The sequence below is a fragment of the Rasamsonia emersonii genome (genome assembly GCF_000968595.1).
Source record: "Rasamsonia emersonii CBS 393.64 chromosome Unknown ctg1118621760279, whole genome shotgun sequence".
NCBI classification, from domain to species: domain Eukaryota; kingdom Fungi; phylum Ascomycota; class Eurotiomycetes; order Eurotiales; family Trichocomaceae; genus Rasamsonia; species Rasamsonia emersonii.
This window is the reverse complement of record NW_013563108.1, coordinates 1-21677: the sequence shown is the minus strand read 5'-3', so window position 1 is coordinate 21677 and position 21677 is coordinate 1. Positions and strand designations below refer to the sequence as shown.

Here is a 21677-nt window from a genome sequence, read left to right as displayed (position 1 = left end):
TAAGATGTCCATGACGATCATTCCCAGTCTTCGTAGTTTTCAGTTCCGGTCAATTTTTCAATGCTGTCCAACGTGCCTAGTCGGCTAGGCAGATCAGATGCCTGATTCTTGATTCTGGCAGATCTCTGCCCCATCCTTGTTGCTGCAACTGCAGCAGTTTCTTGTTCCAATTGTGTCTCCGGCGTCATATCCGTAGATGAGGGTGTAGGCGACAGTCCATCGCCTTGCTGAGTCGACATTTTAATCGTTCAATTGAGTCAAGTTAGCCATATAAGCTGTATGGAACCGTATGAAGCCGTTCTGAGCTCCAGATCCGTGTGTAAGATCGTTTTCAGAGTAATCTACTCTGTATTCAAGTCCATTCGAGTCGATCAAGGGAGCGAGACCCCGGCACCTTGCCAGTCAGGTCGATCGATTCGAATTGTAAGTCAGACAACGTCGTTATCAGTCGTCTGCCAGTGCTGCCGGGCTCATAACCTCTCGGCGTAAGGCTGCCGAGAGCTCAGTGGGGAAATAGATGAAGTCTATCTAGGCATAGAAGATCAATATATTATTGCTCCCTCTGGGGAAGAAAAAGAAGAACTGACTAGGAGCCGGCGTTGAGGTCGGCTCTAAATCTGCGTGGCCGGTTTGGCGGTCACGTGGTAACTGACAGCTGATTGGTCAGACCTGGCAGCTGCCTGAATGCCGTATGGGTCAGGCACCAACACGAGGTAATAATAAAAAATCAGTCATACAGTATACTGGTATTAGATATATCCGGCAGAACAAGGCGGTGTCCAGACACCATACCATATAAGGGAGGCGGTATGGTACCCGCACTAACCTATATAGGCAAGTCACATGACCCAGAAACCTCGCGTCAAAAATCACCAAAATATCACTTTGTCCGACTTGCCGTTTTCCGGTTTGGAGTTCGGACAGAAGTGCACAGGAGGTCTGTGTGCCTGCCTCTAGGGAAGGTCAGCTGACCTGAGTGTCATTTTGTCCGGCTTGGCATTTTCCGCTTTGGTTTTTGACAGAAATGCATGATATTGATCTGGCACCTTGGCTAAGATAACCACTGCATGTTGATTATGGGGTGATTCCAGTGTAATAAAAGAAATTAAGACAGTAAGAGTCTTTACTATCATGCTGCAAGCTTATTGATTTACTGCTACAGTAGTTTGGGGATTGCCAATGAGACCATTGACATGTAACGGCTTTGCTTTAACTGCCATCAGCAGAAATTATGACCCGGCCAATGTCCCACTCATGACAGCAGAAGCAAGCAAACGAGCCATAATTCCAGTCGTTCGGCACATGCGCGGCTGTCATCGTGCCTCGGCAACTGGTCCGCGTCGAGTTGGTCGACGATGCTGGATGGCGTGCCTGGAGATAACGAGTGGATCCACTCGGCCGTTGTCATTGGGTCAGTCGCCATTTCCATTATCTTCGTTTTATCCCGATTGTGATTTGTCTGTCGTTCTGTCCGACAGTTCTGGTGCTCAGCACTTTCGTTTCTGCCTCGAGTCCTGTCTGTCTTTCTCTCTGGCTCGCTTGAGTTGTGTGTCGTTGTCCCGGATACTGCCAGCAGGACCACGGTTTGAGATAAACTCTGTCGACGACCGCAATGAGCCAGCCCGGAGACTACGCCGCGGTGCGCAAAGACATCGCTGCGCAGCTGAAGAAGCCCGGTTATGACGATGGCAGCGCAGGCCCGATTTTCGTCCGGTTAGCATGGTGAGTCATGGACCTGCATGTTCTTTCTTTGCAGGACTGTCATCCTCACGATTGATTGATTGATTCTAGGCACTCCGCTGGTACCTACGATCGCGAAACTGACACCGGCGGTTCCAACGGCGCCGGCATGCGATTCGAGAAGGAAGCAGGTGATCCCGCCAATGCCGGTCTGCACGTCGCTCGCGAATTCCTCGAACCCGTCAAGCAGCGTCATCCCTGGATCTCATACTCGGACCTCTGGACATTGGCCGGCGTCGTAGCGATCAAAGAGATGGGAGGCCCCGAGGTGGAGTGGAAGCCTGGCCGGACGGATTTTGTCGACGACTCGAAAGTTCCGCCCAGAGGACGGCTGCCGGACGGCGCGCAGGGAGCGGATCACATCCGCGCCGTCTTCTACCGCATGGGTTTCAACGACCAGGAGATCGTGGCGTTGTCGGGGGCACATAACCTGGGCCGGGGCCACAGAGACCGCAGCGGCTTCGAAGGTCCCTGGGTGAACAACCCGACACGCTTCTCGAACCAGTACTTCCGACTGCTGCTCAACCTGAAGTGGGAGCCGCGGACGCTGCCCAACGGCGTCAAGCAGTTCAGCTACGTCGACCCGGACGTGCCGGAGGACGAGAAGCAGGAGCCGTTGATGATGTTGCCCACGGACATGGCGCTGGCGTCAGACCCCAAGTTCCTGCCCTGGGTCAAGAAGTATGCCGAGGATAAGGATTTGTTTTTCGAGCACTTTGCCAAGGCCTTTGCCAAACTGCTGGAGCTGGGTATCCGACGGGATGCGAACGGCAATATCATCAACACCGACAGGCAGCGGGGCGGGTCGATTCCTGCGCCGGCTGTCAAGGCGAAGCTGTAGCCAGATCAAGATCCGATCTAGACTGGTGGATTTCTCATTTCTTTGCTCTTATCTCATACCCCTTGAATAGAATAGATAATAGATTATAGATGAATAGATGATAGAAATAAAGTTAGTGGTTCAATAAAGATAAATAGCGGATTCGCGATGTGTGATATGATATATATGTTGCACAACGATGAACGAGAATGCGTACCCGAACCCCGCTCGTGTGAGACAAACCAGCCTAGCACTCTGAAAAGTGCAAAGAAGGTCAAGTTAGTTGCAAAACACACTATCTGTGCATAAGGAATCAAAAAATAATAACAATAAAAAAGGGAGAAGGAAGGAGAGCAAATACGGGAATGGGGGGTCTTAGCAGGGTGGGAAAAAGAAGGAAGGAAGAAAGAACAACTATTAGGAAGAGTGAGGACCAACCTATTATTATAATAATTAATAACAAATAACGAATTAATCCCTCCTAGGTATGTACTTATGCACGTACCCCAACCCTATTCCCAGTCCCCAGGCCAATTAGCCTCTCTCAATGGGTGGGATAGAGTACTCCCTACTCCGTACTAAAATGCGGAGAAAGCTGGAAATGCGGGGAAAATAAATAAAAAGCGAGCACCCCATTTTCCGGGGTAAGTAAACCTTCACTCACTCTGTCCGTGTATAAATCCCAGAACTCTTGGAATTTGATCCTTTTTTTTTAACTTTTGGTCATGGATTCGTCCAGTAACTACTAAATTTTAGTCGAATGCTTGGTATTATTACCCGCCATATCACTAGCCATGTACTGTACTGTGAAAACAGCTCGATGAGGGGTCAGGTCTTCTCTGTGGTTGAAAAGTCGTAGAGTCGGGATTTTCGAATAACAACAAGTCCATCGAAGTTGAAATGTGTCTGGAATTCTTCCTTGCTTTTCATGCATGACAGAGAATACCATAACCTGTACAAGAAAAAAACAAAGCATGGATTGGTTGAGTTAAAAGACTATTCCCTCGAAGTCAGGATGGATAACTGAATTTGAAAACTGCCTATCGCATTAATGGTGAGACTTATTGGTAACTGTCACACGGAAGCCTATTTAAGATGCCAGAAATATTCAAGTGACTTATGCTGGTCTCCATTTGGTGACGGATATATATATATGTCTTTGGAGATCATTTTCTGTCCCCATGAGAATATCGACGTATGCCTAGCCCATAGGATATCAGAAACAACGCAAACTCCATAAAGAATCTTGCCAAAGTAATCGTGACATTGACTCTCATAGCCGAACCGACAGCGTGATGGCCATGTTGAATGATGTGTAGCATTATTATGCAAGCCTTTCATACCCATTTTGGTCATTAAAGGATGAAGTTCGGCAGCAGACGACATCCAAAAACACGAGGATCACCTTTTTGCTGCATGCAACGCGAAATCTTGCGCGACTGCTTATTTTTCTTATACCTGTAGTACGGACACCCCCGCTAAAAAATTTATTTCCCTTTCTGGAAGTCACCAAATTTTGAGTGATTGATAGGTACGGAGTACACCACCTCCAAAATCTGCTTTAGTCCCCGCTAGTTAAAATCCAGGGGTAAAACAGGGGTCGACGCCCGTGCCAGGACCCGTAAACAAAAAATTTGAAGCTTCTCATTACTTCCGTACCTGCGCTGCACAAACGTCACATTGATTCAAATTATTGGTTTTATCACGCTCATGCAGCGAGTTCCAATCATGGTAAGGAGTAATAATAATAGTACTGTCAGGTAAGATGTTCTTCAATTGTTCCCTGGTGCTGAACTCTGCTAATTGACCACCCGTAGGCTAGTACGATCGAGTCACCATGAGCACTGCCCCTTCCATTGCAAAACGCGCCCGGGCAGATACCAATGGAAGATCTCTCGATCGTCCTGGCATCTCAGGGAATGGTCCCGAACTGGCAGAGTCGAGCAGTTCGGGCTCTGGCTCACGCAGCGCTTCTGATATCAAAAACCTGATCGACGAATTGCCGTCCGAAAAGGTGAATGAGATCCTGGCACAGGCAGCTGCCCGCCATCCGGACGTGCTCCAGAAGATCCAAGACGTCGTCACTGCCGCGCGGGAGCGGGAAAGGAGCCGTATCATCAACTTTGACCACTACTCCAAATCCGTCTGGAAGTCGCTGAACGTCACTTACCGCTCGATGTCCGGATCGGCCCAGTATGACATCTCCTTCGAAGTTGTGGAGGAGATCGATGGAACAATTAAGCACATCGTGTCGCAGTGCGGACGCCATGCCAACCCCCAGACGCGATGGAACGGATTATCGGTACTGCGCAAGATCGGGAAAAGCATCGTCCTGAGCGGTGGTGACACGCTGGGCCACGAGGTGCAGAAGCAGTATTAATGGAATACCGCCCTGGAAGACGGCATGTTCGCGATCATCAAGGCGATGAGCCGGGAGGAAAAGTTGAGAATCCTGGAGGACACTGCCGAAGAAGCGCTCATGCCGAAGCTGCTCGAGTTGGAGAAGCTCGCGAAGGAGCATTGCTGTTTTCCGAAGCTCAGTGAGGTCCTTGATCTGCTGGAGCTGAATTGACGATGACGAAGAGGAGGTGGGAATGATAGACAAGAATGTAATGATGGGTGGAAGATGAAGGAGAAGAGAAAACCTGCCAGTTGAAAGTGTAGAGTACTTCCTAATCCAGTAATCACAAAATACACGTTTGACACATGCCTGTCCTACGCTTGCCCGAGAGAGAGAGGAAAGAAGAAAAGAAACAAAATGCTCCCACCGCCAAGCTTTTCAGCGACGAGGGGTGCTACGAGAACCCTCACTACCTTTGGCAGAACAGGCGTTTATTATCCCCGTCTAGCACAGACTGGGCGGGTGGAATTCAACCATGAAGCATGTAGCCACGCAAGTGATATGTGCTGTCCTGGAAAAAGTCGCGATCGTCTTGAGGTAATCGGAAACTAAAGAAAGGAACTCTGTTCAGAACTTAATGATACCAGATAACTAAATCTCCATACAGAGCCAAACTCCAATTCTCTCAGTTTCAATGACCAGGATTCGTTTCCAATTTTGTTTTCATGGTAGTCGATGATTTCAAGATGAAGAAAAAGGCAGACTGGGAAGATACGTGTCTGAATAGAATAAGAGATTTGCATGTATCAAGCCCCCGCAGAGACAGCTTGCGATTCATTGCTTCATACTCGGTTAACCGCGGTATGGTCACTGTATATTTGTCCACTCCGGGCGGATATCAATTAGGCCGCGGCCTCTTGTAAAGCTGATGATTCGGGAATGATGTCGCATTTGAGTTGGCGTCTCCGGCCGGCCTCTTGCCACGGGCTCTCTCGGAAGGTTCAATAAAGTTTTCGCCCTCTTGAGTCGTTTTCTCCGCATCAGGACCTTCACGAGTCAATGACGAAGGATCAATGCAGGGGGGATTGGAGTTGTCAGAACAGTCATAGGCTTGGAGGAACTCCAAGTCACTGCGGAGTAGTAGAACTTGTGACTCACCGTCATATGTTGCCTGATCCCCTGGGTCGGACTGTTGAACGTTTGGTCTGGCTGGAGAGTAGAGATTATGAATTTCCTCTCCATTCGGCGGGATGTCACTAGCACCGCCAACCGGGGCAACTGAGTGATTCAAATAACCGGCGTGAGCCGGGCCGAATAAGTAATTGTGAGTGCTAGGAGCGTCAGATGTTGGGTCAGAATTGAATTCAGCACTAGTGTCAGGGAAGCGCTGGGAAACCCTCACCATACCGGCAGCCTCAAACGTTGGATCTGGATTGCATTGAGCATCATAGTCAAGAAACCGAGATGAATCCCTTACCATATCAGCAACCTCAGATGGATCAGAGTTGAACGGAGCATCGTGGCTAGAGGGTTCTGAATCAGGAGCGAAATTGGTCTCAGAAAATTGATTAAGAAACTGAGTTAAAGCCCTCACAATGTCAGCGTTATCAGTTGTTGCATCGGGGTTGAATTGAGTATCAGGGTCAGGAAACTGAGATGAAGTCCTCACCATATCAGCAGCCTCAGATCGATCGATGTTGAATTGCGAATCGTTGCTAGAATATTCCGGAAAAGCAGACACCGTAGTAACAGCTGAAGGTGTTAAATTAGGGCCAAATTGAGCAGTGGTTTCGGAAACTCCCTGTGGATTCATGACAACGCCGGGAACAGCAGTTTCTGAATCCACTGGACCGTTGTTGGTTGTTCTGGAACCCATCCCGGAAAAGGCGACTGTCCAGTAGCTTCTCGCTTTATGCCTTCTTCCGAGGGCTGTCCCGTGGGGGGCTCGAGGTGAGATGCCAACACTTGCGGAACCACCCGCGGCCAGACTGGGTTCGTCATATCGTCTCTCAACCAGCACAGTGGAAGATGGCCCGGCTTCTGTATTTGATGCAAGTCTTCTTTCCCCAGAGAGGCGCTGATGATCGGTTGACGCCCAGGGCTGGTGCTTCTGCAGAATCAACACATCATTTTCAGCGGCATATAACATATCCCCAACAGTCTGCTTGGCCACTTCCAAGGCTTCCTTGTCTGGATTCAGAACCTGCTCGTAGAAGAGTAAGGGAACGGACACTCCCCTACACCACGATTCAGGGATTGGCTCATCCGGATGGGCGGCAGGGATGGTGCCTACGATGAGCCCGAGGTTGTGCATGCCATCATACATGCGTAGCTCTCCGGTTTCCTTCTCTCCCCGCCCCGAGTCCGTCCAGTAGGTCCGATATCGATACGGATCCTCCAGCCCGAGATGCGAACGTATCGTCTCATTCTTGTTGCAGTAGACTCCCCCCAGCCAACGATAAGTTGCGATCTGTGTCTGGCCATGCTCGTCACAATACTTGATCTTGATGTTATCGGACGTGTGGTTCCTGGGTGAAGCCGAATAATGTGGTTGAACTACCATCCGAAAAGGGAGAATGTTGAACCTTCGTTCGCGGACTATAGTGTCCCTCCGACGGCAATGGCCACATTCTTGTGACAACTGATATGCGAAAAATCTGTTCAAGAGCGCCTCCATTGTCACACCATGATGATCGCTCTCGAAATGGGGTGGTGCAACTACCGAGGTGACAACATGACTGAGCACCGGGGGAAAAGGGTGAGAGCAGGTGCAACATTTCACAAACTGTTCCGTGTACGAAATGTGAAATTGGCTGAAGGACTGGGTGCATTTGCGCCACACTTCTGACACGGGAATGGCCCTGCCATGGTTTCTGGTAATAATGTCCAGGAAAGCATCCCTCTTGGCCATGCTCTCCTCTGGCGATAGAACTGCCCAGTCGGTATCTGCCATTGTTCTGAATTCTCTTTCGGTCTCGGTCAACGTGTGTCCTAACATCTCGCTGGCACAGTCAATTATCGTGGATCCGACATCGAGGAATTTCCCAGCCACGATGACGCAGTCGACGGCAGATGTTTCTCTTCGGGAGACTGGGCCACGACCACGAAAGGCGTAGATAAGGCCATTGGGGTCGAGCACGAAGTCTGATCCGTCACCAGATCGTGACAGCCGAACATGGGATGTTAAGACAAAGGCGCGTGTCTCCAAGTGTAAGAGATCCCATTCACTTGCTGCCGTGAGATAAGGTCGTGGGATGTTTGCTGCAGCCTGCGGATGTCTATCCAAAAGTCTGTATCTTAGACCAAGAAGCGCCCTCTCCACGGATTCCACAACAGCCGGGAATGCCTGCGATTGACCAGGAAGAGGAGCCGAGGGCGGAATCGCACTTGGTTGCAGAACAAGAGGAGGGATCATAGCCACGCTGCCAGGCGGAGTAATATCGGGTGGTGTTGGATACGTGTTGTCGATATCTAAGCCTACTGATGGCTGGGTGTTCTGAGAAGGGTCACCAGCAACTGTGTGCCACGGGCCTAAGGTTGGCTGACCTGGCACAGTTGTTCTCGACCGCGGCCCCGACGGATAAGCAAACTGCTGCGCGTAGGAAGGAGGAATACCCTCTCCGAGAGGATCGGTGCCCGGATCGGGAACGGTCGGGTAGAAACGACTGATCGGTTTCGGCATCGGGTGCAAGTCGGTCCTGAGAAGACGCGGGCCAGCATCCCTGGAAAAATCAAAGAAGTCATTGAGAGTTGGGGGTCGATGTTGGTCAGCCTGATAATAGCTCAGCTTTCGGAGGGCCATCAGTCTGCTCTCCTTCTTCGACCGTCCCTGTACGTCTGGTTCGATACCCCAGCAGTGGAAATCAATTAAAACCTTGGTCACTGCACTCGAAAATATCCGCGAAGTGTTGCCAAAGGCCTCCTTTCCATAGCCGTAGAATGTCCAGTCGTCTGGAGGGTCGGGAAGCGCACCCAGGTCGAATAAATCATATTCACAATCGGGGTCGGGGTAATGCTTTCTGGGACTTTGTCTGCGAGGCATGGAGGGCGTTGTGAAGGCGACGTCGTGATACTGCAAAAAGAAGGAGTTGTTTGTGTCGTGGGTTGATATAAGATGAGAAACGGAATTTAGATGTCAGCTCGGGTAGTCGTGTCCTTAGAAACACGCGCAATGCTGAGCTGACATGAGGTTGTCACGACGCGATTTATGGTTGGAAAAAACAATGAAGTGCCACGCCAGATATGCGACCGGGGCCAGAGGCAAACAAGGATGAATTATTCAATCCATTTTCGGCTGCAAAAGAGATGAGGATGCCTATAAAAATAAATGAATTGAAAGGAAGATACAGCAGGATCAAACAATTAAACTGTATCTCCCATCGATCTTGAAATATCTTCAGCCCAGTCTCTTTGTGTTGGCGCCACACCGGAAGAAAATGCCCATTGTTAACTTAGACGATCGACAATGCCTGTGGCTTCTTGAACAATTATGACGAAAACAAAAAAGGATTTCCTTTGTCGTATCGTTTTGTCTCGGTGTATGCCTTTGTATTTTCACAGAGGCTTTTTATTGTTGTCCCTGGTCTTTGAGCGGTGGATGGATACCAACGCAAATATCATCAACCAGTTCTGCTGATTAGGTGATATCATGGAAATCTGCATTAGCAAATCAAATGGATCATCCTGTTGTCGTTCCAGGTCCAAGTGACGAATCGTCTCCAGTCACTTCTTGAACAAGACCAGATGAAGACATGAGATCGTTATCAGGATAGGAGTGTATTTGCAGCTGGTCAGATTGCATGAATAGTGGCTCCTCTCCTCGCTTTGCCCTCCAGTAATTTGTGGACTGGATAATTTCCGAACATTCAGGGAACATCCAACCCCACTTCCTGGCAAACTCCTCGGTAACTTCGAACCCATACGGATCCCAATATTCTCCCCAAATAATGAGCCCAGGTTGGCTCGTCTGCGCGCCACAATCGCCCAGGAGGTCGCCGCAGAGCTCCATATCGTCGTACTGACCCTCCATCCGCAGGAGCACGTCCCGAACGGACGGTATGGGAAGCGGATCGATCCACGGGTGGTGAAGGATCTGCTTCTGCAGTGAAGTTGGGCGTAGACTGGGCGGCAAGGCTGTTTCCGGCGTCCAGGGACCCAGGGTGTTGAAAGGTGAGACGATATCCTCCTTGAGAATCTCTACGGTCAGGCCCAAACTGAGGATATTGGTAATCATTGCTCTCAGTAGATTAAATTGCGTCAGGGAAATTAGGAGATCTGCGCGAGGAGAGCCTTGCATGAGGCCTTTGTATACGTCATCCTGCAACCGCTTCAGTACAGCGTAGGATGCAGCAGCACTCAGTTCGCAGATATGGGCTGGTTTTCTCTGCTTCATAAGCTCCAGACCGGGAGCCGACGACGGTGAACGGACTCTTTCAGCTTGCCCTTTGGGATCATGCGCACTGTTGTCCCCATGCTTTTTCCGCCGGGGTCCACGCGCTTCGTTATTGGGAGTAATTACAATCCATCTGAGGCGCGTAGATGTAGAACTAGAAGCCGAATTGGGGCTGTTCTGAGATTGCATTGCCTTCCGTCTTCCTGCAGGTTGCTAATTAGCCATATATTTCACTAAAACTAAGACAAAACTACGGGAAACTCACGGTGGGCTCTCTGGTTGAGACGGTTCTGCAACCTCCTGCGCTGTGCAGCGTTCGACAGGCCCGTCCAATCATCTTCGGGGGCGATCACTTCGGTCTGTTGGGCCATTCGCCTCAATGATACCGGCGGTATGGAGGCCATGACGCTAATATAGGGACAAACAAAGTCTGCCAGCAAAACAGACGTCTATTACATGTCCAAGTACGGAGTAGACCATCAGAAGAGAAATTACCGAACTTAGTCGGTCCAGACCCGCTCCTTCCTGAACTGCACTAACGAGATCGACAGCGGGAACTAACCTATCTAGGAAAGTGCAATCCGGTGCCGATGTGGGAAGGCACGATGGCCTGGCCGTGCCTGCAGGCATTGCCTTCCGGGTCGAAGCATCTCTCAGTGGTGGGAGAAAAGCTCCGATTTAATTTAGTTTTACAAAGCACGCAGGTCGGAGCAATGATCTCATGCGGATGATATGTCCGGCCATGTCTGCCTGGCCGATGCAGAATCGTGTTCCTCGGCACTCTGGACATTTCTTCTCACAATGCCAGCAGATGATAGGAGCTTCAAGGCCCTGGGTAACCACAGTCTCTGGCACCCCACAGATTGGGCGTGCGATTGAAGGAGAGCCGTAACGAAACGGTGCCTTCTCGAAAGGCAAAACAGCAGGAGGAGACAGGTCAAACAGAAGAGAAGGTGATGGATCGGGTAATCAAATTCACATTTACATTGCTTGTCATTTTGGCAGCGATCGCGCCGACCAATGGGTCCACAAAAGGGAAGAAGGGGTTGCCGGTGGTGGATTTAGGATACGAACGACACCGGGCGATTTCTCTCGATGTACGCCATCTGGTATCCCCCGCAGATGATTGGAGATAAGGCTGATTTTAGAAGTCTTCCGGGATTTACAACTTCAGCAATATCCGTTACGCCGCTCCGCCGGTCGGGGACTTGCGATGGCGGGCACCTGTCCCTCCAAAGAAGACTAAAGAGATACAGAAAGGCGACATTGGTCGCATCTGTCCTCAGGCAATGCCAATTTGGTCGACGGAGATAGCGTCAGTGTTTGTCCCGGATTACTTGCAGGGGAAACCTTTCAAAGGCTCTACGAACATCTCCTCTTATGGATATACTCCGTCGCCCCCTGATCCTCGTACCACGGAGGATTGTCTGTTTCTGGACGTCCTGACGCCAAAGAAGGTGTTTAAGCATCGCAAGAAAGCGCCAGTCATCGTGTGGATCTATGGAGGCGCCTACGTCGCTGGCGACAAGACGGCCTCTGATGTGACTGGATTGGTTCGGCGCAGCATGGAGGATGGAGGCAAGGGAATCGTGTTGGTGGCTATAAACTATCGGGTATGGTTCACAACTTGCGAGACACAAGACAAGAGCTGACTGTTCGACCTTTTTTAGGTGGGTGCATTCGGCTGGTTGCCTGGAACCGATGTGAAAGCACACGGTGTTGTCAATGCTGGCTTATATGACCAGCGATTTGCGCTGCAGTGGGTAAAGGAACATATCCATCGTTTTGGTGGTGATCCAAAGAAGGTGACTATCATGGGTGAATCAGCTGGAGCTGGATCTATTATGCACCAAATCACGGCTTACGGTGGCGTAAAGGGACCGGCTCCGTTTCAGAGAGCCATTCTCCAGAGTCCAGGCTTTTTCCCTATGCCGTACCAGGACCAGCAAGACGCTGTGCTACGAGACTTTCTTCAGCTTTTGGGAGTTAATACCATTGACGACGCACGGCGGCTGCCCTCTGAGAAACTGATATCTGCCAACGCATATCAAGTCGCAACGCGGCCCCCGTATGGCACCTTTGTTTATGGCCCGGTAGTGGACGGAATTTTTGTTCCTTCTCTTCCTGGTGCCCTCCTGTGGGGAGGTGCGTTTGATAGAACGGTAGAGGTAATGGTTGGTCATAATGCCAATGAAGGTCTTGAGTTCACCTCTCCCAACACCACGACGGAGGCGGGAATCATCAACGCCCTTAAGGAAGCATTCCCGGACATGACGCCCAGCGTTGTTCGACATGTTGTTACTGACCTTTACCCGCCCATCTTCGATGGAAGGTATGGGTATACCGATTCAGTGGGCCAGGCCTCGCTGATTACTTCCGACGCCGCATTCCAATGCAACACGGACTACTTGAATCGAGCCTTCGACAATCGCACGTACGCGTACATGTTTAGCATTCCTCCTGCTCTTCATGCGCAGGATATGCCCTACACCTTTTTCAATGGCCATCCGTCGCTGTCAGTGAGGAACAGCACTGTGGCGCTTGTGCTGCAAGACTATATTATCAATTTTGTGAAGTCTGGCAAGCCACGGTCGTCTCTGGGACCGATGTTTCCGCGGCATGGAGCGGATGCTATGTTGGTCAATTTGAGAGAGTCGAACATTACACTCATTCGCGATCCGACTGCCAATCGACGATGCCTGTGGTGGCAGATGGCTCCGTATTAATAGGCAGTCATATTAATCGAGCACAAAAACATCGATGGAAAAATCTTGCATTTGCTATTTTTTTTCTCTTTCTGAGCTTTGTCTAATTTTCAGAATATTGATAACGCCATCGCGTATAGTGAATAATATTCCTGGATATCTCCCTAATTAAAGATGATGCCTCCATCCACCAACATCGTCTGTCCAGTCACATAGTCCGAATCCTTACTGGCCAGGAAACCACCAACCAAGCCGGCCACATCCTCGGGAACACTTGTCCTGCCCAGCGTAATCAGCTGCTGGCTGTACTGCTTGATACTCTCGCCCTTGGGCCTGCCATGCAACTTGCCGAGGGCCTCGTCGATCTGGTCCCACATGTTCGTGCCGACGATGCCCGGCGCGTACGTGTTGACGGTGATCTTGTGCGGCGCAAGCTCCATGGCAAGGGCCTGGGTCAGGCCGCGGACGGCCCACTTGCTGGCCGAGTAGATGCCCAGGGTAGCAAAGGCCTTGAAGCCGACGATGGAGGCCGCGCCGACAATCTTGTACACGCCCACGCCAGCCGCCGGCTGCGGGTCGCCCTGGGCGATCATCTGCTTGGCGGCGAGCGTGTAGCAGTTGAAGACGCCCTTGAAGTTGACGTCGAAGACCTGGTCGATATCGGCCTCGGTGACGTCGAGCAGGGGCTTGATCTGCGCGATACCGGCGTTGGCCACCATGAGAGTTAGCGGGCCCAGCTGCTCGACGGTCTGCTTGATCATGGCCTCGACCTCGCTGGCCTTGGTGACGTCTGCGACGACGCCGATGGCGCGGGTCGTTCCGCTGCTGCTGTTGTTGATCTCATTGACGACGTTGTTAATGTCGTCGGCGAGAGCGGCAATGTCGTTGATGCAGACGGAGTAGCCGTCCTGGGCGAGGCGAAGGGCGATTGCTTTTCCTCTACATTTAAATTAGACGTCAGTCCTGAATCAGAGAAAGAGAGGGACGCCGTCCCTCTGTGCTCAGTTCTCGACATAGGCGAGGTAATACTTACATTCCTCGTGCCGACCCCGTCACAATAGCCGTTCTGCGGGGAGCAGCAGTAGCCGGACTCGCCATGTTGGATGGTACAATGGTAATGATATAATACTATCTCCTATGAAAGATGAATAAGAATGATGAAAGTACCTTGAGAACAGAAGAAAGAAGAGGAAAAAGAAAAGGTACTGTACGAGAAATTGAGATTCAAGAAAAACGTCGATTCGATTCCATCCTTTCGACCCCTCACCTTGCCCCTCTGGATGGACTGACTACCTAGGTACTCTACGTGTACATACATGCATACAATCCTAGGTAGATAGTCAATGGCTGCTGCTCTCGCGATAACATTGGGCCGAGAAGCATACCTACGTACCTATGGTAACCTACCTATCTATAGATCCAACCATGCCGTCGGATAATGAACTTCCCCGCATGCTACTGAAAATTGCATGTGCTTCCAGGGCCCCTCACTCCGGTGTCAGATTCGATCCAGCTGTATGTATTCATTCATTCATTCGTATGTATGTACTGTACCTACTTTTGTTTACCTATCTCTATCTCCCCGTCTGGTATGATGATGACATAGGGTTACATTTCCGATGGAATGGAGTGGAGTGGAGTGGAGTGGGGTACTTGGGGTACAAGAAAATGCGGGGTCTGGGGGATGTTTGTCCGGAGTAGATGAACTACTGGCCGGAGGATCTCCGAGAAGTGCCTGTGGACTATTCTGTACCTAAAGAATAGCTGTTTCTTCGACTTTCTTCTTCCTTTCTCCATGATTGAGACATGTTAGTTACAATAAATAACAAAGCTTGTTTTTTCCCCTACTAATTGAATGTACTGTCTTACTAGTCCTTAGTAGATAGATACTTCACTTTTCCTTTTCTTCCGTCGGAACAATGCCTGTCTCTCCCCGCTGAATGCTGTCTGCCTGGGCCAGTTCTGTCCCATCGATGAGCGTCTCGATCTTGGTAGTGGCGAATTTGCGTGCGCTGATTTTGTTGGCCTGGTAGAAGAATGTCATACCGTTAGGTCTGAATAACTTGATGAAGATATGTATGTAGTGACGACTTACAAAGAGAATGTCGAGCTCGGCGTATGTTCTGCCCTTGGTTTCGGCTACAGCATCAAACTTTGTTAGCATATTATCATTCTCTAGAGGTTCATAGGTATCTTCCGGGCACTCACGCAGGCGGAAATAGAGGTATATATTCATCAACAAGTTGATGCCCGCCCAGAAGAAGCATGCCTTGGGCCCCCAGTTCCATGCTGCCGCGTTCAATTGCCGGTAAGAAATGATATTCACAAAGGCGAGATTGATGATGTTGTAGGCGTTCCGGGCCAGGATGATCGACTTGGACCGGAGTCGCGTCGAGGGAATCTCTGACACGATGGTGTACACTACAGGCGCGACGGAGAAATCAGCTGTGGCAGACAGCAAGAGAACCATGGTCCCTGCGGTCCAGGAGGTTGCTGTTGAAGGTTGAGAGGGGATCCCCATCCCGCCCGCGACGCTGGAGGATGTTAATGTTAGTCAACAAATATGGATAGAAGGACGAGGACTCGACTCACAGCAGAAGAATAAACATCACGACCATGCCGCCGCACATCAGCTTCTTGCGGCCCACTTTGTTAAGGACAAGCCAGGACGTGATTGTTCCAGCCGCACTGATTGCTGACTGGCCCCAAGAAAGGCTGTAGGCATCCTGCGTGCTGATTCCTGCACGCACATAGAAGTAGGAAGAGAGCCCGCCGACTACGGTCCCGGAGAGTGTCTGGGCGATCCACGTCATGCAGACAATCTCCGTGCGACGTAGGTCCGTGCCTTTGAAGCAGTCCCAGTAGGTCGTGCCTGCAGCGACTTGCTTTTCCATTTCGTTTGTGTAGATCATGTCTGCATCAATCACTTAGTTCGTTCCTAGTCGGTAAAAATCACATTTCTTTTTAACTTACATGCCATAAGGCGGTCTTCATCCTGCCTGTCGAATCCCACTCTCCGAGCGAGGCGTCGAAGAGACCGTCTCGCGCGGTCATGATATCCCCGTCGAACGCACCACCAGGGCGACTCCGGGGCAAGGAATGTCCCAACCATGATCGGGATCGGCCACACCCATTGAATGGCGAAGGGGATCTTGTATCTGTGCACGCATCAGCCGAGAACCATATCCTGCAACGGAGCAACATATCTACCCCCAGACGTCCTGACGGTTGACGAGACCCCGGAGCACACCCGCAGAAATGAACTGCCCAATGATCCAGGACAGGTTGACGTAGGTCGTAAGATAGTGCCGAAGAGGGACTGGACAGATCTCGGCAGCGTAGGCAGTCGTTATTGTCTGAGATCACTGATGCGTTGGCAAGCTATCTCGCGATAAAATATTTGCTATAGCAGTATTCTTATCGTCTCACCTGGAAGACCCCCCAGCTGATGCCCTGCAGAAGCTCTCCAACAAGGAAGACGGTAAGCGTCGTCGCTACTCTAAGATTAGCACGCTCTTAGCAAAGGCCTGCTGAACACACCGTAAAAAGGGATGAAGATGAACCCAATTAATGTGACAAGCGCAGCGATGATCGTCCAGCGGTAGCCGACGCGTTCGGACATGACGCCCGCGATCTGAAGGCCAATGACTTCGCCGCAGTTTGTCGCAGCACCGATGCCGTTCTGCCAGGACGGAGGGATGTTGAGCGTTCCGTCGGGCGCCTTGATGCCAAACACCTTCAGGAAGGAAGGGTACGCGTTGACTTTAATAATAATCACCTGTCAGAACGATCGACCACGACCCCAGAAGCACTACCGCTTACAAGATCCAACGACGGCAGTATCATAACCTTCCATGATCAAGGCTGACGAAAGTACAATGCTCCAGAATATCGCTTTGGGGTATACGCGAAATGCAGTCCGCAGCTTCATGCCGCGTTCGCGCTCATTGGCTTCGTTGGCTTCGTGGATGAGGGTCTAGAAGAGACTTTAGCAGAGTCTAAATGCGCAGCCTAGGAAAAGAAACGCAGATCTACCATGAAGTCATCGACATTGGCAGCCACTCTGCTCGCGACATCCTGGCTGATCTGAGCCTTGACCTCGGAATCTCGCATCTGCTGCACCATTTGGAACGATGATCGGCCTTAGCTTTGTGGATCTATGCAGAACAATAATTAATCTCTATCCTGGTTACTACGATCTACAGAAGAGAAGGAAGAGTATTTGTAGACAGGAGGCAGGTAATCGCTAAATCCCATGCGGGGTTGTGTAAGTCCATGGATAATTGCAGGGATAAATAAAGACTGGCTTGACTGCAAGGGAACCGGCCGTTCATGGATGTACTCGCGCATTGCCATTTTGAGCCATGGTTGCCGCCACCGCGCATGCAGTCCCCATTCCGATTTGATGCGCTGATTCAGTATGTTACATCAGGTTTGCAGTTAATAGGCTGCGTTGTATTGCGGGCTCTAACAAGTATTTGCTCGCGGGGTACAGTCCGGGGAAGGCGTTTTGTATGCCTCCGTATACATATACTTCTGTATGGGTTCTTGATAAACTCCCGGGCCTAATATAGTAGTGGGCCTAAAGACTAGGTAGGTAGGTTAGATGAGATTTCCCAAATAAGAAAATATGTCATCTCTTATTACTAGAATTAAAATTATTTGCAAATATGTATCAATCCTTTCTGACCCGAAAAGTCTTATTAACAACTATAATTCCTTCAAGGACTGTGCTCCCTGTTAAAGCTTTCTGCTGGACCGAATAAACCGTCATGATCTTCATTACCTATGCCGCGCTCATGAGATGCCACTTTCCCGCTGCAACGCTTCTTGAATGATAGCTTCAATTCACCCATGCCCAGGGTTATGTGGTCGACCGCCCTCTCGATGAAATTGTGACCGTCTTCACCCGGGGCAAAGTCGAAATCGAAGGTCGTCACCAGACGTGCGATAGTGGTGCGGAGGTTGAGGAGGGCAAGAGGTCTGCCAATGCACCCGAATGGTCCTGCGCGCAGCACAATGTTACACTGACAACAAAACAGAAGCACTCTCTTGCCTTCTTAAGGCCAAACAAACCGACAGGCATAAAGATATAGAGATGCGGAGTTTCCGTAGTGATTCTTACCGGTAGAAAACGGGGCGTATGCAGACCTTTCCTTCACCATGTCCGGGTACTTATACCACCGCTCGGGGATAAACTCTTCGGCATGGGGATAGATCGCCTCGCCTGAGAGGTCAGTTGGATTGTTCTCGGCTTCCAATCTGTAAGCTCGCTACTTACACCGTCCGATGACATATTGGGGACAATAGACAATCATATTCCCTGGAATATGGGTCCCATCGATCTCGATCCCCTCAGGTGGAGTGAGCCGCTGGAATACGGTGGGAACGGGCGGATACAAGCGGAGCGCTTCGTAGATAATGGCGTTGAGATGGTCCAGATTGGCGATCTGGTGGTTCAAGAACTCGCCGGAGGGATCAGTTATGTATGGAGCGAGCTCCTCGCGCAGCTTGTCGATCTGGTCCGGATGCCGCACGAGTTCGTAGACAATGCTCGCCAGTGCACTTGCCGTGGTGTCACTAAATAGTCACACAGTCAGATTCAGCCAAGTCACTGTTGGAGAAGACGGTTCAACTGACCTTCCTGCGATAACTATCAATTGGGCATCTCCATGCAGCCATGCAAGTTCTTCTGCACTCGGATCCCGGTCTTTCAGAGGGTCCAACAACGCCGAGCTGATGTCAGGAATGTCAACTTTGGTCTAGTCCTCTGTAAACGGTCTGTCTCTGGCAAGAAAAAAATTCCTCACCTTCATCCGCTCGTCCATACTCTGGTTGCAGAAATTCAGAAGCTTCCACCAACGCCTCGTGAGGCCCGGAATGGAGCCAACAAGTCGAAGAAACCACATCGGAAACATGAACGCGTAGTGAAAAAGGCCCTCATCCAAGAGCTTGACCGCCCAATGTTCCGCGCCCGATGCGACCATGTTGAACGATCGTCCAAAGGCGAGATCCCCCATCACATCAAAACTGTACAGTTTCACCCATTTGGTGATGTTCACCGGCTGACCGTCGAAAGCGGCCAGCTGGTCCATGAGCTTCTGGCGATAGACTCGTATGCGCTGCTCATAACCCCGGAGCGCCTTGTCGCCAAAAGCGGCACTCCAAATGCGACGCCGTTGGTCATGCAGCGCTCTCACCCGACAGGTTTGTAGCGATACCGTCGGAACGGTGATGTCGTACCAGAATCCTTTGGTGCATTTGGACCCAGATCCGTTGATGATATTTACAGCTTTCGGGTGGCTGATTGAAAGATCCGACGGCCCTACGCGGACGAAATGGCCATGCTTGTTATGCAGCTTCTGAAACTGTCGAAAGGGGTCTGAGGCCGTCAGATGGGCAGAGAGCCAGAGACCGGAGATTCGGGCGCCCAACGGACCAGGAAACCTGTTTAGAGGATGCAAGAACAGGCGATAGATGACCAGGCTGGTGTAAAGACCGGCGAGGAAGTACGAGCCCAGCCAGGCGGCGGTCGAAGCTGCGTGGCCAACCTGCACGCCTTGGGCGTCAACCAAATAGACAACAGTCATCAAAAGAAGACCGGCGAAGGCCACGACATATCGAGCAGGATTGAGATGGTGTTCGCCTTTGTTAAAGTAGCCGATATGAGACGCAATACCGGCGATGACAGCTGCGATCTGGTGTACAGCGACCACCATTGTAGGCAAGTTTGACAATAATCAGACAGCGTGTATAAGAAGGGAAATGAGATTCAAACAATAGCAGATGTTTTTCAGAGATCCAGACATTATTGTTGGACTATTTAACCCCGCATCGGACAGTATGCGTCGGCATTTGGTCGAAACGCTGGACGCAAAAGAATAGTTGTTGATTGCGACTCATGGGTTACACAACGAGTCCATTTGTTAGCTGTTTCTGAAGCCGACTTCTCTAGGCTTGGACGACCAGGATCGCAAGTCGATTGAAGGCAGACGGATGTTGGTCAGGCATGTTGTCAATATTGTGATAACGACCAGGGAGTGCATGATGAGTGGACTATCGACGCAGTAGACTCGTAACAGTTGACAGGGAAGATTTCAGGAAATTTCAAAGCTGGGGCTGAGCAGAAATTGAGAACGGTGACAGGAAAGAATGGAAGGCAATGAATGCCATATATGTACCTAGACAATGATAGTGTAGACCAATCGGCGCAATAAGAATTTCGGCGAATGCCGCAAAACTCGGTCACTGAAAGAAGGATCAGGATGCCTGAAATGGATGGGAACGAAACGTATCAAATATACTCCATAGGGAACACCAGAGATGCATAACTACATACATGGGAATGGCTATCCAGAGGCACGGCCACGTAGTACGCCCTGCATCGATCCCATATATTTTCAAAAGATCGTTCTTCTGATCAGCAGGTGTCCGATCATGGGATTCTACGCGCACGACGTCGCTGCCTATCTGGGAAGGTACCTGGCAGCAGGTGCATCGTGACCAAATAGGCAGGAACTGTAGGACTTAACCCGTTCCTTCCTAGCTAGGCAGGTGTGTTGACATGGAAGCAGGATCTTCTCCCCATAAACTTTTTTTCCAAACAGATTGATCTAACAGGTATGTTTCTCCTCATTCTTCTTCTTCTTCTTCTTTTTAATTTTTTTTGTCTATATTTCGTCTAGTTCTTCACTCCTTCAATCATCACCTTGATTACACTCTCCTTGCCCTGCCGGACAAGCTCAAAGGCCTGCTCTGCCTCTTCAAATTTGTACCTGTTTGTGATCAGCCTCTTGACATCGATCTTGCCGCTCGCGATGAGGTCGACAGCCGTGGGGTAGCAGCCCGCTGTGTACCGGATTGAGCCACGGATCGTCAGGTCTCGGATGCAGGCGACTGTTATGGGGAATACGACGTTCTATATAGAGAATATCAATTTAGCAAGACACAACGGTCTGGCTCTGCGGCTCGTTTTGAGAATTGAATTGGATGGATCTTACCTCCCTGCCCATTCCAGCCTGCACATACATACCGCCCTTTTTCACGAGATGCACGCCCGTCTGGATACAGCTCTCAGCACCAGTTGCTTCCAAGACAACATCCGGCCCATCTCCCAAGTTGAACTGCTCCTTAATCATCTTCGCCACCTTCTCACTCCACTCCGTGTCATCGATAACATCAGGTTTGGGAGGTGGACAGAACACATCGTCAGCGCCGAAGGTCTTTGCAAACTCAAGCCGGGACTGGCTAATATCGACTCCGATAACACGCTTCGCACCGTATGCTTTGCTACAGACAGCCTGACACAAAAGCCCAATAGGCCCACAACCAAAAACGACAATGGTCTGGTTGCCCCGGACCTGGCCCACTTTGGTGATCTGTACCGCTACCGCGACGGGCTCGACCATGGCTCCTTCTTCCAGGTCCATGTGGTCAGGGATTGGGTAGCAGAAGTCAGCCTGCGTGATGTAGTATTTCGACAGGGTACCGTCATGTGGAGGCGTGGCGGCGAAGACGGTGTCCGGACAGAGGTTGTACGAGCCGCTGCGGCAGTAGTTGCAGCTATTGTAAACACTTAGTGAGCAGTTCTGCTGTAAGTGGTGTGCTAATAACTCACTGTCTACATGGAACCCCGGGCTCGACGGCTACCCTGTCGCCGACCTTGAGGTTCTTCACCGC

The 21677-nt window shown here is 50.5% G+C and overlaps 9 protein-coding genes across 9 annotated transcripts; 3 read left to right on the top strand and 6 right to left on the bottom strand.

The window, feature by feature from the left end:
* Positions 1-1612: 1612 nt before the first annotated feature.
* Positions 1613-2581, top strand: T310_5423 (Cytochrome-c peroxidase; the record flags this gene model as incomplete). The annotated part of the gene is made up of 2 exons (XM_013471717.1): positions 1613-1722; positions 1792-2581. 2 exons carry the CDS (start codon positions 1613-1615, stop codon positions 2579-2581), a joined length of 900 nt encoding a protein of 299 aa, XP_013327171.1.
* A 1816-nt stretch (positions 2582-4397) lies between these two features.
* On the top strand, positions 4398-4940 carry T310_5422 (uncharacterized protein; the record flags this gene model as incomplete). Its single annotated transcript, XM_013471716.1, has 1 exon — positions 4398-4940. The coding sequence occupies one exon, from the start codon at positions 4398-4400 to the stop codon at positions 4938-4940; it is 543 nt and encodes a 180-aa protein (XP_013327170.1).
* Positions 4941-5799: 859 nt separating this feature from the next.
* T310_5421 (uncharacterized protein) lies at positions 5800-8943 on the bottom strand (the record flags this gene model as incomplete). The annotated part of the gene is made up of 1 exon (XM_013471715.1): positions 5800-8943. The coding sequence occupies one exon, from the start codon at positions 8941-8943 to the stop codon at positions 5800-5802; it is 3144 nt and encodes a 1047-aa protein (XP_013327169.1).
* A 636-nt stretch (positions 8944-9579) lies between these two features.
* T310_5420 (uncharacterized protein) lies at positions 9580-10923 on the bottom strand (the record flags this gene model as incomplete). The annotated part of the gene is made up of 3 exons (XM_013471714.1): positions 9580-10496; positions 10559-10742; positions 10789-10923. The coding sequence occupies 3 exons, from the start codon at positions 10921-10923 to the stop codon at positions 9580-9582; spliced, it is 1236 nt and encodes a 411-aa protein (XP_013327168.1).
* Positions 10924-11582: 659 nt separating this feature from the next.
* On the top strand, positions 11583-13019 carry T310_5419 (Uncharacterized protein; the record flags this gene model as incomplete). Its single annotated transcript, XM_013471713.1, has 2 exons — positions 11583-11906; positions 11964-13019. The coding sequence occupies 2 exons, from the start codon at positions 11583-11585 to the stop codon at positions 13017-13019; spliced, it is 1380 nt and encodes a 459-aa protein (XP_013327167.1).
* A 143-nt stretch (positions 13020-13162) lies between these two features.
* Positions 13163-14096, bottom strand: T310_5418 (Short chain type dehydrogenase; the record flags this gene model as incomplete). Its single annotated transcript, XM_013471712.1, has 2 exons — positions 13163-13937; positions 14032-14096. The coding sequence occupies 2 exons, from the start codon at positions 14094-14096 to the stop codon at positions 13163-13165; spliced, it is 840 nt and encodes a 279-aa protein (XP_013327166.1).
* A 793-nt stretch (positions 14097-14889) lies between these two features.
* Positions 14890-17123, bottom strand: T310_5417 (uncharacterized protein; the record flags this gene model as incomplete). Its single annotated transcript, XM_013471711.1, has 9 exons — positions 14890-15060; positions 15094-15532; positions 15591-15912; positions 15972-16156; positions 16249-16379; positions 16428-16492; positions 16539-16760; positions 16821-16974; positions 17034-17123. 9 exons carry the CDS (start codon positions 17121-17123, stop codon positions 14890-14892), a joined length of 1779 nt encoding a protein of 592 aa, XP_013327165.1.
* A 596-nt stretch (positions 17124-17719) lies between these two features.
* T310_5416 (Cytochrome P450) lies at positions 17720-19717 on the bottom strand (the record flags this gene model as incomplete). Its single annotated transcript, XM_013471710.1, has 5 exons — positions 17720-18003; positions 18124-18225; positions 18280-18578; positions 18639-18760; positions 18809-19717. The coding sequence occupies 5 exons, from the start codon at positions 19715-19717 to the stop codon at positions 17720-17722; spliced, it is 1716 nt and encodes a 571-aa protein (XP_013327164.1).
* Positions 19718-20679: 962 nt separating this feature from the next.
* T310_5415 (uncharacterized protein) lies at positions 20680-21677 on the bottom strand (the record flags this gene model as incomplete). Its single annotated transcript, XM_013471709.1, has 3 exons — positions 20680-20916; positions 20999-21560; positions 21616-21677. Coding segments are annotated over 3 exons (861 nt in total), but the record flags the coding sequence as incomplete, so codon positions are not given.